A 16,308-nucleotide genomic window follows, 5' to 3' on the forward strand; every position below is an offset into this window, starting at 1 on the left:
TCTTGCTGAAAGGATCTGGTCCATGTTTGCCACAGGTCAGTATGGGATTCCTCGGCCCTGGTACTTCCCCTTCACCAGGTCCTACTGGTTTGGAGACAAGGATGGCAAGTCCAACAAAATCCCTCTGAAGCACAAAGGAAACGCCAGCGGTGAGACTAGAGGCTCCTCAAACCAAATCAACAATGATATGGCCATGCGTTTTTCTGAAAAAGGGTAATGTGTGTGCTTGTGTGTGTGTGTGTGTGTGTGTGTGTGTGTGTGGACAGTGGTGTGCATGGAGGAAGAGCCGGCTCAAGTGGACCCCGGTGTCTACATTGAGAACCTGGTAAAGGTGTACCGCCACGGGAAGAAGCTGGCAGTGGACGGACTGACGCTTGGCTTCTATGAGGGGCAGATCACCTCTTTCTTGGGACACAACGGCGCGGGAAAGACCACCACCATGTGAGTCGTAAGAAACACAACCTGGACCATGTGCAGAGACTTGAAGAACTGAAAGCTGGCCAACATCACCGCAGGTCCATCCTCACCGGTTTGTTCCCACCAACCTCCGGGACAGCCTACATTCTGGGTCGAGACATCCGCACAGACCTGAGCGCCATCCGTCAGAGTCTCGGCGTCTGTCCTCAGCACAACGTCCTCTTCAGCATGTTAGTCGTCTTCCAGTCCTTTTCGGAAGCTTTCCAGCTTTTGTGGTTTTGTTAAATGCGTTTTGGGCCCCCACACAGGCTGACGGTGGAGGAGCATATCTGGTTCTACGCTCGACTCAAAGGCTTGTCTGAGGAGCAAGTCAAAGGCGAGATTGAGCAGATCCTGCTGGACACCGGCCTACCGCACAAACGCAAGTCCAAGACCAGCACACTGTCCGGCGGCATGCAGAGGAAGCTGTCTGTGGCGCTGGCCTTTGTTGGGGGGTCAAAAGTTGTGATCTTGGATGAGCCCACGGCTGGAGTGGATCCTTATGCCCGAAGAGGGATCTGGGATTTGCTGCTGAAGTACAGACAGGGTGAGCTTCATCGAGGACTTTTGACTTGTCCATCAGTTCTTAAAGGAAAATTCTATTTTGGAGTATTGCCCATCATCCACAATCCTTATGTGAGACAAGAACACATGTGTCTTTCTCTTTTCTGTGCGTTCTATAGATATAAAAACAGACAAAAAGACGCTGCTAAGAATGCACGTATTGGGAAACACTTATTCCGCCTATAAAGCCTTCTGAAAAACACTCCAAAAAGCTCCAAGAATGCCCCATTTACATAGACTGTGACATGGATATTAACCAAGCTACAGCGACATTTTTATGCGGATTGATACTGGCATTGACACTTATTGCTATGTGAAATCAATGCACCCAGGAAGGAAGTTCAAGTTGCTTACAAGGACGGAAGTATGGCAAAATACTGTAAGTATTACATGTTATCATGAATGTGTCTGGTACTGCATGGTCACAGCATGTACAGTATATAAAACGGTGTTGGAGGTTTTTGCAGGTGTTTTAATAGCAGTCATTGTAGGCAGCATACAGTAGGTGCATCCCAACACGTGTAGTATTGACCTGTCTCTTTTTATCGGTTTTTGAATCTTTAGAATGCACAGAAAAGAGAGAGACATGTGTTCATGTCTCACATAAGGATTGTGGCTGATGGGCAAAATTCCCCCCAAAAAAGTGCAGTTTTCCTTTAAGCCTACATGTCCTCTCAGGACGCACCATCATCCTGTCCACTCACCACATGGATGAGGCTGACATCCTGGGGGACCGCATCGCTATCATCTCGCATGGGAAGCTGTGCTGCGTCGGATCGTCGCTCTTCCTGAAGAATCAGCTGGGGACAGGATACTACCTGACCCTGGTCAAGAAGGACCCAGAACCCTCACTGGGCTCCTGCAGAGACTCATCCAGCACCGTGTCCTTCACAAAGAAGGTCTCACATCACTACGCAGTAGTTTTGTCACCAACAGATCAAAAGCAACCCTGCCTGGTTCTGTTGCAGGCGGAGAACGGTTCTGTCAGCAGCAGCGACGCCGGGCTGGGCAGCGAACATGAAAGTGAGGCCACCACCACCGGTGAGCGGCGTGTCACCGTCGGCGCTTGTGTCGCTCTTTTTCGGACCGCTCTCATCTTTCTTTCACATGTCAATCCTTAGAAAATGGCCCGGCGGCGTCTGTCTGCGACGTGCCCCTTCCCCTGGTCAACACGTCCCAGGTATCCAGCCTGATCCGGCGCCACGTGCCTGCTGCCCGCCTGGTGGAGGATCTGGGACACGAGCTGACCTACGTCCTACCGTACTCCGCTGCAAAGGACGGAGCCTTTGTAGAGCTTTTCAGGGAACTTGACGACAAGCTGAATGACTTGAACATCTCCAGTTACGGTGTGTCCGACACCACCCTGGAGGAGGTGAGTGCACGTTTGCCCCAAAATACATAAAACCTGACTGGCACCAGACAGTTTTTTATTTCTTATTTTTTATTTTGACAGATTTTTCTGAAAGTGGCTGAAGATAACGGAGTCGACACCGAGGTGCCCTCAGGTAACCTCAAAAACCGCCAACACTTTGGACGTGTTAATTGTCGTAGAACTTAAAGCTCTGACTCCATTGTGTGTATAGATGGTACACTCCCTGTCCGGCGGCGACGGCGGACCCACGCCTTTGGAGGAGGTGACCCTCAGAGCTGCCTGAAACCTTTAACCGACGAGCACAACGACAACGAGTCAGATGGCGATCCCGGTACACAAGTGCACACACACACACACACACACACACACACACACACAGACAGACGTTAACACAGATGTGTAAACTACGTCATTGTCGAAGTTGCATAACTGGACACGACATATGTGCATATAATTGTATGGACGCTGTGGGAGACATAAAGTGAGCAAAACACTAAAAGCAATACAAATATGTTTATTAATACAAATTAACTTCCTTCAGCTGCTTCTTCTTGTTTTTGTTTTTTGTTTTTTGATATCACAAGCAAGACGGAGCCGCCTGTGAGTGCTTTTGAGCAGGCGATTCGTGCTTTTATGGTTGTATGTCTCCAAAAGTGTCCAATAAGATCAGAAAAAGTCGCTACATTTTTGGCTTTTTCGAAAAAGACGCACCAAATATAGCTAAAATATTGTATTGAATATATCGTATTGTGATATACCTGTATAATATAGTTGGCAACACTGATCCCTCCTGTTACGTCTTCTTATTCTCTGGCTGACCAGGTGTGTATGAGGTTAAAGGGATAGTCTGGATTTTTTTGACATTAAGTTGTATGACATCCCCATCAGCATTGTAGTCAAATAACAGCGACTTACCCCCCACTTGGTCTCTAAGTCAAGTTCTGGTCAGATTTCTATGATGAAGAACGTAGTTCTGCTTAGTTGCTGGGGACAATTTAAGTAAAGAGTTTGGCTTCTAAAAACAATTTTCAGAGAGTCGGGAGACGGACTGGTTGAGGTTTTCTGACGGGAAAGGATCTGAGAAAGTGAGCGGCTGGAATCTGAGGAAACAACAATTTGTGGCTCTGATGTGGAAAAGATTTCTTTACGCTCGGCGCTCCAGGAAAGGCTTCTTCGCTCAGGTCAGCTCAGATTGTTTTTTGGTTGTTGTTTTTATATTAATCGCTCACTAATAACATGCAAAGTAATGACATCATTACATCTCGCAGATCGTCCTTCCTGCCGTTTTCGTCTGCATCGCGCTCGTCTTCAGTCTCATTGTTCCTCCTTTCGGAAAATACCCAAGTTTGGAGCTGCAGCCCTGGATGTATGAGGACCAAGTCACCTTCATCAGGTACTCGCACCGGGAGGAAAAAAAAGGAAACACACTTCACACCACAGGATTACCTTTTAGAGCCCAAAAACGGGCCTTGCTGCTTTGGTTCTAGAAGGTTGTAATTGGGCTCAAAACAATTATCTTTACGTGTGCGTCCAGCTTAGCACCTCCTGAAGATGAAAGGATTGTAATAACATTGTGTGTGTTAGTGACGACGCCCCAGAAGACGCCAACATGCAGAAGTTACTCAATGCTCTTCTGGACCCGCCGGGATTTGGGACTCGTTGCATGCTGGGACATCCCATTCCGTAAGACATCCACGCTCTTTGTCAGCACCTGCGTTTTATGGGGAGTGGCATTCAAACACTAAAGGACTCATCTCCGCTCGTTGTCCTCAGAGAGGCTCCTTGCACGATGGGCGACGATGACTGGAATGTCCCGGAAGTCCCGGAAAGCGTCCGGGAGCTGTTCCAGTCTGGGAACTGGACCATGGAGGACCCGTCCCCGGCGTGCTTTTGCAGCTGTGACGACAAGAAGAAGATGCTGCCTGACTGCCCCCCAGGAGCCGGAGGTCTGCCTCCTCCTGAGGTAAAAAAAAGCGCCGGACGCCATCTTGCGTGATGATGTCATCCCAAACAGTGTGTGTGTGTGTGTGTGTGTGTGTGTGTGTATGTGTGTGTGTGTGTGAATTCAATAAAGTTTTTTTTTTTTTCAGATGAAGTTGAGCTCAACAGATGCTCTTCAGAATCTGACAGGAAGAAATATCTCTGACTATTTGGTCAAAACATACGCACAGATCATTGGAAAGAGGTGAGAACACTTACACACACGCACACACAGACACACAGACACACACACAATACATGTAAATGTTGTGTTTGCCTCCTCAGCTTAAAGAACAAAGTGTGGGTGAATGAGTTCAGGTGAGTTGTTTCAGCAGTTGTCCCTGTTTGTGTTTCAACTCAACAACAAGTTATTGATCACATGATTGATGGACGGACAGATACGGAGGCTTCTCATTGGGTGCCAGGAGCACTCAGGTCCTCCCGCCAGCCAATGAGATTGACGACGCCATCCATCGCGTTCGAAAAATCTTTGAAATCCCGAAGGTTTGTTTCCCTCCAAATGGCCTAATCGATTGTTCCGTATGACTCCTGAATATCCTGAATATGTGATGATGAAATTCTTTACACTGATCGGTATTATCTTAGAAAGTCATGATCAATTATTATTTAAAAAAAACAGGGATCCGCTGCAGATCGATTTCTGGACAATTTGTCAGCTTTCATCAACGGTTTGGACACCAAAAACAACGTCAAGGTGAGCAAGGAACACACACACTACGGATCTACAGTATTGATAACGTGATTGGCTGATTGATCGATTGAATGTCTGCTGGTCAGATCTGGTTCAACAACAAAGGCTGGCACAGTATGGGAGCCTTCATCAACGTGATGAGTAACGCCATCCTCAGAGCCAATCTTCCTGCGGGGAAAGATGTCAGCCATTTTGGAATCCGAGCTTTCAATCATCCTCTCAACCTGACCAAGGAACAACTGTCCCAGGTGGCACTGTGAGTGCACACACACACACACACACACACTTGTCTTGTGCTTGAGCGTGTCTGCACCATTCTTCAGTGTCACCACCTCTGTGGACGTCCTGGTGTCCATCTGCGTTATCTTCGCCATGTCCTTCGTTCCGGCGAGCTTTGTGGTCTTCCTCATTCAGGAGCGCGTCAGCAAGGCCAAACACATGCACTTCATCAGCGGCGTGCACCCCTTCCTCTACTGGAGCGCCAACTTCATCTGGGACATGGTCAGTGTGCGTGCGTGCACACGTGTGTGTGTGTGTGTGTGTGTGTGTGTGCACATTGACTAATTTCCAGTGTTGTCTCTCCGTAGTGTAACTACGTTGTCCCGGCAACGCTCGTCATCCTCATCTTCGTCTGTTTCCAACAAAAAGCTTACGTCTCATCCACAAACCTTCCTGTGCTCGCACTGCTGCTGCTGCTCTACGGGTAGAACTACTACATAAACTACACTACTACACAAACAACTACACTACTATGTAAACAACTACATAAACAACTGCACTACTACATAAACAACTACACTACTACATAAACAACTACATAAACAACTACACTACTACGTAAACAACCACTACTACATAAACAACTACACTACTCCACAAACAACTACACTACTACACAAACAACTACACTACTACATAAACAACTACATAAACAACTACACTACTCCATAAACAACTACAATACTCCATAAACAACTACACTAAGATGAAAACTACCACGCTACATAATACATTAAAAACAACCACACTACTACATAAACAACTATGCTGCTACATAACCTACTACACTACTTGACACATCCGCACTACGACATACACAACTACATAAACAATTACACTACATGACAACATAAGCAACTGCACTATTACATAAACACCTACACTACTACATAAACACCTACACTACTACATAAACAACTATGCCACTTGCACTGCGACATCAACAACTACATTACTACATAAACAACTATGCCACTTGCACTGCTACATGAACAACTACACTAAGATGAAAAAACTGCTACATAAATAACTGCACTAATACAGAAACAAGCACACTACTGCATAAACAACTGTGCTACTACATAAACAACTGCACTACCTCACACATCCACGCTGCTACACACACAACTAAACAAACAACTGCTCGACCACATACACGGGTGCACTGCTGTTTGAACAACTACATGCACAACTACACAAACAAGTGCACTACTACGTACACATCTACACTACTACATAAACACATACACTACGACAAACTACCACACTACTACACTGCTACATAAACATCAATACCACCACGTAAACAACTACACTACTACAGAAACAACTATACTGCTACATATAAAACTGTACTACTACATAAACAACCACACTACTTCACACATCCACACTAAAACATTCGCAACTATACAAACAACTACACCACTACATAATCAACTACACTACTGCTTAAACACCTACACCACTATGTAAACAGCTACACCATGGTAAAAACTTCACAACCACACAAATAACTACACTACTACAAAACAGTACAAAAGTGCACGGTTACACTACTACTACACAACTACACTTTTTTCACGAACAACTACACTGCTACAAACACGACAACCACACTACCACATACACCACTACACTGCTACACAAACAACTACACTACTACATGAGCAACACCACCACCGTACACACAAACCAGCTGCTGCTGCCCTGTACTCCCGCCACTACTACTACTACTACTACTACTACTACTACTAGTACACACAGTACTGCAGTGCTACACACACAGGCACACAAGTACTGTACTAGAGTAGTGTTTAAAAGGTGTGTGTTGTTGCGTTGCGTCGTCAGCTGGTCCATCACGCCGCTCATGTACCCGGCGTCGTTCGTCTTCAACATTCCGAGCACGGCGTACGTCGTCCTCACCAGCGTCAACATCCTCATCGGGATCAACGGCAGCATCTCCACCTTCGTCATGGAGCTCTTCGGAGACCACGTGAGCGTACACGCCACCGCGTCATGTGGCGCCACCGCCGCACCGTGTCGCTAACGTGTGCGTGTGTGTGTGTGCAGGAGATTGGAGGAATCAATGACATCCTGAAGAATGTGCTCCTCATCTTTCCTCACTTCTGTTTGGGTCGAGGCCTCATCGACATGGTGAAGAACCAGGCCATGGCCGACGCCCTCCAGAGATTTGGTAACGCACGCACGCACACGAGTGTCGGGTCACAGCCTGCATTGTGTGATGTCTTTTGTGCGCGTTAGGAGAGAACAGGCTGCGTTCTCCTCTGGAATGGGACATGGTGGGAAAGAATTTGTTTGCCATGGCTGTGGAGGGCGTGGTCTTCTTCATCATCACCATCCTCATCCAGTACAGATTCTGTGTCAAACCCAGGTGACACACACACACACACACACACTAAAAAAGCTCAACACTCGCATGACATTAAGCAGCAGCTCCGTTCAATGTGTGCACGTGCGCAGGCCCGTCAGCAAGCTGACCAAACTGGGAGCGCTGGGAGAAGAAGACGAGGACGTGGCCCGGGAGAGACAGAGGATCGTCCACGGACTTGGACATGGAGACATCCTGGAACTGAGACAACTCACTAAGGTGAAGAACATCATCATTTCAATGAAGTTGGGCCGTCATCACTTTCTACTTCCTGACTTTCAGGTCTTCAAGAGGAAACAGAAGCCAGCAGTAGACCGACTTTGTGTTGGAATTCCTCCTGGCGAGGTTTGGATATCACATGACACACGCACGCACGCACGCACGCACCGGTAACACTTGCGTGCATGGGTGTGTGTGTGTTAGTGTTTCGGCCTGCTGGGCGTAAACGGAGCCGGAAAGACGACGACCTTCAAGATGCTAACAGGAGACACGATGGTGACAAGCGGCGAGGCCTTTCTAGCGGGGAAGAGGTGAGTCTTGACGTTAGCAAGCGTTAGCACCGCATGCTAACAGTGCTGCTCCCTCAGCATCCTGCGAGAACTGGACCAGGTCCATCAGAACATGGGCTACTGTCCTCAGTTTGACGCCATCAACGAGCTGCTGACCGGGAGAGAACACCTGGAGCTTTACGCCATCCTGAGAGGCGTCCCTGGGAAGGAAGTGTGCGACGTGAGTGTCCCGCTGCAGAGCTGCTCCTACGTGAAGCACTACTCGATGATGACGATGACGGTGTGTGATTGACAGGTGGCAGAGTGGGGAATCAAGAAGTTGGGTCTGGTCAAGTATGCCGACAAAGTCGCAGGGAGTTACAGCGGCGGGAACTTGCGGAAACTGTCCACGGCCATGGCTCTGATCGGGGCGCCGCCCGTCGTCTTCCTGGTGAGTGAGCGGCAAAGACCGACACACTTTAGCGTCTTTAGCTGCTATGCTGACACAACTTTAACATTGACCCACTTTAGCATCTTGAGCTGCTATGCTAACACAATTTAAACCATTTTTACACAATTTTAGCTCCTTTTAAGACATTGACCCACTTTAGTGTCTTTGGGTACTATGCTAACACTGCTTTAGCTAATTTGTTAAAACAACTTTGCCTCGAGTGCTAACACAACTTTAGCAACTATGCCAACACAGCTTTAGCTGCTATATCAACACAACCTCAGATGCTATATTAACACAAGATCAGCTACTACATTTATCACAACAGTAACACACTTTGAGCTGCACAAAATATTGCCAGCGGTGAGGAGCGGGCAATTTTCCGCCACGGCAAAGTTCATCACCGCTCCAACAACGCCCAGTCAAAGTTTGGCGCTGCTAGACGCTCGTGGACGCTTGGGTCCGCTACGCCAACGCAGAAATCTTGAACGCTGGACCGCTGCTGCTTCGCCAGCTTTGCCCGGGCGGTGATTAAACGTTGCAAAAACTTTGGTGGAGCGGCTGTAAGTGATTGCTGGAACGGTGTCAGGTGATGAAGCAGCGATCCATTGCGGTGATGAACTTTGGAGGTGTTGGAGGGGGACCAGAATTTGGCTACAAATACGGGGAGAAATGGACCAGGTGCCCATTAGTCTGTTGTGGCATTGCTTTGACTTTAGCGCCCTCTGCTGTACAGTTGCTGAAAATGCTTGTGTTCAGCCAATTCCTTTCTAACTTATCTGACTGCGTTGTGTCTTTATTTTCACAGTGAAACGGTCTCTATATACACTGAAGCTAACCTAAGCTTCCATTTAAACGTTGCAGATGATGTAAAATACAACGCTGGAGTTTATTCAAGTTCACACTGAAGCAATGCAGCATTATGTGTTATACTGTATGTACAATACATGGATAACTGGTCCGCATGCGCAGAACGCCGCTCTATCAACGCTCACGTCACCGCTAAACCAACGTTCGCTACCGTTAAACCAACGCTAAAGCAACGCCGGCTTCAGCGGTGCTCCGCTAGGACAACACCCGTGTTTTTGATTTTTTTTTTCCTATTTTGTGCGCGATGAATTTTTTCACCGCTCCAGGGACGCTACAGCAAAGTGCGTGTGACCGGGGCTTTGACGTCTTTAGTGACTATGCTGACACAACTGTAACTACTTTGTAAACACAACCTTAGCTGCTTTGTTAACACAACTTTTAGCTGCTATATTAACACAAGTTTAGCTACCATTTTTAACACAACGGTAATACTGACCCGCTTTAGCAGACTATTAACAGACTATTCCAAGGCAACTTTAGCTAGTTTGCAAACACAACTTTACCTACTTTGTTAGCAGAACTTTAACTACCATGTTAACACAACTTTAGCAACTATGTTAACACAACTTTAACATTGACCCACTTTAGCATATTTAGTGACAATGCTAACACAACTTTAGCTCCTATGTTAACACAACTTGAACACTGACCCACTGTAGCGTGTTTAGCGACTATGCTAACACAACTTTAGCTACATTAACACAACTTTGGCTACTTTGTTAACACAACTTTAATATTGACCCTATTTAGCAACTATGCAATCACAACTTTAGCTACTATGCCCACACAACCTTAACTACTATGTGAACACAACTTTAGCTGCTTTGTTAGCCCAACTTTAGCTACTGTGTCAACACAACTTTGTGAACACAACTTTCGCTACTACTGTGTTTAACAACAATGTTAGCACATTCTTACATTCATTAGGACTCATTGGGTTGACACATGGCTGTGTGTCCATTTGCACACTTGGTCTTTCGAGTGCACACTGTAAGTGTGCTCGCACTGAGAAGTAGGGCAAAGGAGCCAAGTGCACAGTGTACACAGGATACTTATTGAAGTGCACAGACGAAAGTATTGCGTTTGAGACGCAGCCACGGGCTGAGGTCATTAACTTTGAGTCATCTGATCAATGAAGCAACAAGCAGCCAATCAGACAGATTTTTTTGCTTTGTTTGTTTATACGGCACTCTTGTGGTTATGCAAGAGACTCAGGAGTCTGTCAGCCAATCAGAGAGCAGCGTTGTGTTATATAACGTGGAGAAGATTAAAATGAGCTGCAGTCGACTCAAAGCAACCAGACGACAAAGCGAGGATGCCGCTCCTCCCCCTGCTGCTCACCTTCTCCCTCTGCTTCCTGTTACACCTGTGGGCGGAGCTTAACCTCGCTGTCGCCCTGGTTACAGGACGAGCCGACCACGGGCATGGACCCCAAAGCTCGCCGCGCCCTTTGGAACTGCATCCTGAGCGTCATCAAGGAGGGACGCTCCGTCGTCCTCACGTCGCACAGGTGAGACGCACGCTAGCTTCCTGTGTGGTGTCACGTGACACTAACATGCGCGTTTCAAGATCCTGAAAAAAAGAATCAACGATGTGCATAATAATAATAGAATTATTAGAAATGATCATATATATGATATAATGATTATTACATTTTGTAATATATTTATTATTTAACAATAATGCCATTATTCACATTTACTGTATATTATGATTACATGTTTTTTATATATTTTTATATATATATATATAATCTATCTTCTAATATATACAGTAATAGTAGAATACAGTCATTATTCTTTAATAACATCATTATTATATTTGTAATATATTTATTACATTATAATATAGTAATTATTATAAAGTTACATATAATTATTATATATTGTAATACATTTATGAATATTATATATTGTAATATAGTTATTTAATAATTCCATTATTATTTATTCATTTGTATGCATTATATTATAATATACAGTAATTATTTAATTATAAATTATCTTTACTATATTATAATTATATATTATATTTATAACACTATAATGATATATTTATATAATTACTTATTATTTTTATTCATTATCCTATAATTATTCTTTAATATACTGTAATTATTATATATTTATTTTATTTTATGTAATTATTTTTATTCATTATTCATTATAATATATTGTAATTTGGTATCAGACTATCGCTTTAATAATTTCTTAATAAGTATGTCATTATTATATAGTATAATATAATTATTCTATATATATATATTTAATGCAATAATGTAATAATAATTATGAATAATATTTATATTTGTAATATTTTTTACACTTTAAGATTTAAGTGTAATTATTACATAATACAAATTATATAATGTATGTTTTATTATTATATTTATTATTTCATAATAATTGTATTATAATTATTCATGTCTTCTGATAACGGGAGAGTAAAACAACTGTTTTACTTCTCTTCAACTTTATTCACACACACACACACACACACACACACACACACACACACACACACACACACTTGACATGGCTGTCTTTGGTGTGTGCGTGTGTGCATTCAGCATGGAGGAGTGTGAAGCTTTGTGCACAAGGATGGCCATCATGGTGAACGGCAGGTTCAAATGTCTTGGCAGCGTCCAACATTTGAAGAACAGGTATAAAGCACACACACACACACACACACACACACACACACACACACACAGCACTGTACAAGCAGGTGGCTGGCCACACGTCCTCAGACTGCGGTGTCACGTGACGTGTGTGCATTGCGGTGGCGCAGGTTCGGAGACGGCTACACCATCATCCTGCGGGTGGCGGGGCCCGACCCGGATCTGGTTCCCGTGATGAAGTTCATCGAGAGCGAGCTGAGCGGAAGCACGCTGAAGGAGAAACATCGCAACATGCTTCAGTACCAACTGCCCTCCTCGCTCAGCTCGCTAACGCACATCTTCTTCATCCTGGCCAAGAACAAACACGCCCTGAAGATTGAAGACTACTCGGTCTCGCAGACCACACTGGACCAGGTGCGCGCGCGCACACACACACACACACACACACACACACACACACACACGCGTGCGGTGTTGACGTGCGCATCTCATCTTTCCAGGTGTTCGTGAACTTTGCCAAGGACCAAAGCGACGACTATCACTCAAAAGATGCGTCTGTGCGGCGCCGAGACGTCCTGGTAGACGTCCCCGCCCTCTGCCACAGTCAGGCGGACAGCACCACAGAGAGCGTCATGTGACCGCGTCATTTGCACTTGGCTGTCACCACACGACGTGGTGGGCGGAGTCAGACGCCTCAAGCCACTCAATGCAAATGATCTCCTGCGGAGGCGTGGCCTGCTGCCTGTCGCGGATTTCAAATGAAAAAAACTTGAAGCGGTGCCGGCGTGTGTCCGCCATCTTTTTTTTAATGTTTTTAAATCGTGTTGATGAAGAGTCTAAATCATTTCAAATCAACTTCCTTTTATTTATCTTTCATTTCCTGTTTTTTGCTTTAACCGCCAATCAAAGTGTTGATTTTTTGACAGATGTGTCCAAATACCTCACCAGTTGTTTTTTAAAGTCCACATTAGAAAGCGAACCAAAAAAGAAATACAATCTCTTAAAATGTGACACAATACTGTTACAACAATAAAATCAAACAAATCGACTGACTGGACTCTTATTTTGAAGAAGCCACACTAATGAGCAAACAGTTTTTGGATCATGCTGACGTGAAGCATGTTACCTTCAGGAGTCACATGTCCATTTGGACCAACAAGTTCTGATCGGTGGATCCTGGTGGGTCAGCTCTTGCGGATTTACTTTTTCTGTCGGTTCTTGCTGGTTCTGTGGATCAGCTCTTATGGGTTTACTTCTTTTGGGTTGGCCCTGGTGGATCAGTTCTTGTGGATCCTGATCGGTCGGTTCTGTGGGGAGGCTCTTGTGGGTTGAATTCTTCAGTGTCAGTTCCGATGGATCAGTTCTTGTAGATCCTGGTGGGTTGGTTCTGTGGCTCAACTGTTTGAGGTTTACTTCTATTGGGTCAGTCTATTCGGTCAGTTCTAGTGGATCCTGGTGGATTTGTTCTGTGGTTCACCTTCTGGGTTTACTTCTTCTGGGTTGGTCCTGGTGGAACAGTTCTTGTGGATCCTGGTAGGTCAACTCTTGTGGATTTACTTCTTCTGGGTCGGTCTCTTGGATCAGTTCTTATGGATGCTGGTGGGTTTACTTCTGGGTTGTTGGTGGTGGATCAGTTCTTGTGGATCCTGGTGGTTTAGTTTTGTGGTTTGGCTTGTGGATTTAGTTCATCTGGGTTTGTCCTGGTGGATCAGTTATTGTACATCCTGTTGGGTTGGTTCTGTAGTTTGGCTTGTGGGTTTACTTTTGGGTCTGACTGGTGGATCAATTCTGTGGTTCCACTCTTGTGGATTTACTTGTTCGGGGTTGGTCTCTGTGGATCAGTACTTATGTATCATGGTGGGTTGGTTCTGTGGGTGGGCTCTTCTGGTTTTACTTATTCTGGATCAGTGCCTCTTGATCCTGGTGCATCAGTTCTGTGGGTCGCTTCTTGTGGGTTTACTTATTCTAGATCAGCCCTGTTGGATGAATTCTTGTGGATCATGGCGGCTTGGTTCTTGTGTCTCGGTCCCGGTGGGTTGCCATGTTGGAAGGCTGCACGTATTTGGACGTTAGAAGTGACAAACGGGTCCGCACAGACACAAATTTTGTTCCTAAGGTTTATTTTGAAGCAGAAAAGTCTTTTCACGTCTTAGCGGCAAAAAAGACAAGCCCCGCCCACCACCAGTGACTGACACCAGGCTGCTGTTGGCTCCTTCTCGAGAGAAAGGGCGGGTCTGTGGCTCATGTCGTTGTGGAAACGCAGCTGGGTGACAGGAAGTCACTTCAGTGGCGAGAAGGAACACGGGAACATGAGTTTGTTCTTCCACGTGTCGACATGAGGGACTGAGGGACACACCAATCACAATCATTGATCGATCTGCCGTTTCTAATCACAAGTAGGCGATATCATTGTCGATGTCATGGTGGCCTCACCTGCAGCGTCGCGTTGAATCTGACGTTGTTTGTCGGCACTCTCGAACCACCAGAGGGCATGAACTGAGGGAGACAACATATCAATCAATAAAAAAATGGCGACAGGGCTGCGAATTGGGAATATATGGGATCCACTGCACATGGTGAGTCACATGGTGATCATGTGACCTGATTTGTTGTCTTGTTCTCGTATTAGCTCTTACCTAGACACACACAGATTACCTGTGTCCAGGTGGCCGAGCTCGCTGCGGAAGGCGGCGACCAAGTGGGCGTGTCCAGGTGCATCATGGGAGGTGATGGCGTCCTGGAGGTCTCTGCCCCAAAGCGCTGCCCCCCCGGGACGCATCTTGAAGGACGCAAGTTCGAATGCACCTGAAAGACGCAGGCGACGTCACGACAGCCACGTTGCAGCGGCGCTGAGCTGGTGGGCGGGGGCTTACCGCCCTCCTGCGGCGGCGCGTGCAGACGGCTCCATGGCAACAGGCTGGTGACCTCGTTGTCCTGGGAGGTCAGCATGGGGATGGCCTTGGAGATGTACTCCGACAACCAGCACGGGTCCTGAGCCAGTGCAGAGCGGACCGCTGCCCGCTGAGAGAAAGAGTCTGAGGGGAAGGGGCGGAGCTTAACCTCAGCAGGAGAACCTCTGGAAGGGGCGGAGCCATGACAACATTCTCACCATACTTCCATATATGGAAGACCTGATTCAAGCCGCCATACTCCACACTCCAGTAGCCAATCAGCTCAGAGTGAGCGGTCCTGAGGTGAATCTTCTCGTTGGTCAGCTTTAGGAAGGCGGCGGTCCGGTCCGGATGGATTCTGTAGGTCCGGAATTCGTACAAGGGTCTCTCACTGTGTTGGGAACCTGTTGAAAGGTGAGCACGGGGCTGCGACCATGAAAACACAAAACAACTGACTTGTTATTCTATTTAACATACATTTATTTGATTAAATGAAACCAAAACCAACAATAAAAGTCAAAATATTCAAAATAAAGACTAATATGCCATCTCCATCGTTAATTTTCACCTTGAAAGAGTCCACATTTTACTCTGTCCAAAGTTCATGTGTGTGTGTGTGTGTCAACAACGTAAAGACCCCAAACGGTTCCTGGATCAGTTTTTATTAGAACACATTTTAATGGATTTGTTAGTTGTGTTTTTTTATCATTATGTATTATATATATGATAAGTAATATGCAGTATGTGATATAGGTGTATGTCAGTAATAATAATTTAGTTAAATAATAAAAGAACAACGAGTACAACGCTGTATAATGAACAGATAAATATAAAGTATATTATAGGTACAAAGTTCGGTTCCGGTTCGGGTGACTCACAGCAGGTATGACGCGGGCCAGACGGCGCGTGCAGCTGGAGAATTGGATCATGTTGAAAGTGAATACACGAGTGAAGATCCAACAGAAGGTAAGTTCTGTCAAGCATTCAAAGATCTTCTCACTCCACATACAACACCGCCGGACGTCTCTCTCTCTCTCTCTCTCTCGAACGTCGACGTTGTTGTTGTCTTCACCTTGTTTATTCGATAAACTATTTAAAACGTGTAATGTTTTCAAAACGTACGGGAATTTAAACTGATTGTGATAAAATACACTTTATGTGACTGGACCACTCAAGCACCAGGAAAAAAAACTCTGTTTTTGGTTCCCTAATCGAAGCAGAGTGATATATCCT

At 45.6% G+C, this 16,308-nt stretch overlaps 2 protein-coding genes across 2 annotated transcripts in view; one reads left to right on the top strand and one right to left on the bottom strand.

The window, feature by feature from the left end:
* The window catches only part of LOC129190402 (phospholipid-transporting ATPase ABCA1-like), a 32,399-nt gene extending 19,073 nt beyond the window's left edge, over positions 1-13,326 (top strand). The window contains exons 19-50 of the mRNA XM_054793078.1: positions 36-149; positions 267-441; positions 516-647; positions 726-1,003; positions 1,699-1,919; positions 1,989-2,061; positions 2,142-2,392; positions 2,474-2,525; positions 2,604-2,723; positions 3,425-3,573; positions 3,661-3,785; positions 3,977-4,075; positions 4,166-4,355; positions 4,483-4,577; positions 4,658-4,690; positions 4,771-4,876; positions 5,013-5,087; positions 5,171-5,340; positions 5,408-5,585; positions 5,672-5,787; positions 7,215-7,359; positions 7,437-7,560; positions 7,629-7,758; positions 7,848-7,974; positions 8,038-8,100; positions 8,179-8,285; positions 8,343-8,484; positions 8,560-8,694; positions 10,971-11,074; positions 12,134-12,226; positions 12,355-12,598; positions 12,685-13,326. Coding sequence (XP_054649053.1) covers positions 36-149; positions 267-441; positions 516-647; positions 726-1,003; positions 1,699-1,919; positions 1,989-2,061; positions 2,142-2,392; positions 2,474-2,525; positions 2,604-2,723; positions 3,425-3,573; positions 3,661-3,785; positions 3,977-4,075; positions 4,166-4,355; positions 4,483-4,577; positions 4,658-4,690; positions 4,771-4,876; positions 5,013-5,087; positions 5,171-5,340; positions 5,408-5,585; positions 5,672-5,787; positions 7,215-7,359; positions 7,437-7,560; positions 7,629-7,758; positions 7,848-7,974; positions 8,038-8,100; positions 8,179-8,285; positions 8,343-8,484; positions 8,560-8,694; positions 10,971-11,074; positions 12,134-12,226; positions 12,355-12,598; positions 12,685-12,822 — 4,304 coding nt within the window. The 3' untranslated portion in view covers positions 12,823-13,326. The remainder of the gene's footprint in view (positions 1-35; positions 150-266; positions 442-515; positions 648-725; positions 1,004-1,698; positions 1,920-1,988; positions 2,062-2,141; positions 2,393-2,473; positions 2,526-2,603; positions 2,724-3,424; positions 3,574-3,660; positions 3,786-3,976; positions 4,076-4,165; positions 4,356-4,482; positions 4,578-4,657; positions 4,691-4,770; positions 4,877-5,012; positions 5,088-5,170; positions 5,341-5,407; positions 5,586-5,671; positions 5,788-7,214; positions 7,360-7,436; positions 7,561-7,628; positions 7,759-7,847; positions 7,975-8,037; positions 8,101-8,178; positions 8,286-8,342; positions 8,485-8,559; positions 8,695-10,970; positions 11,075-12,133; positions 12,227-12,354; positions 12,599-12,684) is intronic.
* nipsnap3a (nipsnap homolog 3A (C. elegans)) lies at positions 12,725-16,090 on the bottom strand. The gene is made up of 6 exons (XM_054793092.1): positions 15,954-16,090; positions 15,294-15,501; positions 15,058-15,219; positions 14,840-14,989; positions 14,618-14,680; positions 12,725-14,527 (listed from the first exon to the last, which is right to left on the bottom strand). The coding sequence occupies exons 1-6, from the start codon at positions 16,080-16,082 to the stop codon at positions 14,463-14,465; spliced, it is 777 nt and encodes a 258-aa protein (XP_054649067.1). The 5' UTR covers positions 16,083-16,090; the 3' UTR covers positions 12,725-14,462.
* Between the last annotated feature and the right edge of the window lie 218 nt (positions 16,091-16,308).

The sequence above is a fragment of the Dunckerocampus dactyliophorus genome, chromosome 11 (assembly GCF_027744805.1).
Source record: "Dunckerocampus dactyliophorus isolate RoL2022-P2 chromosome 11, RoL_Ddac_1.1, whole genome shotgun sequence".
Lineage (NCBI taxonomy): Eukaryota > Metazoa > Chordata > Actinopteri > Syngnathiformes > Syngnathidae > Dunckerocampus > Dunckerocampus dactyliophorus.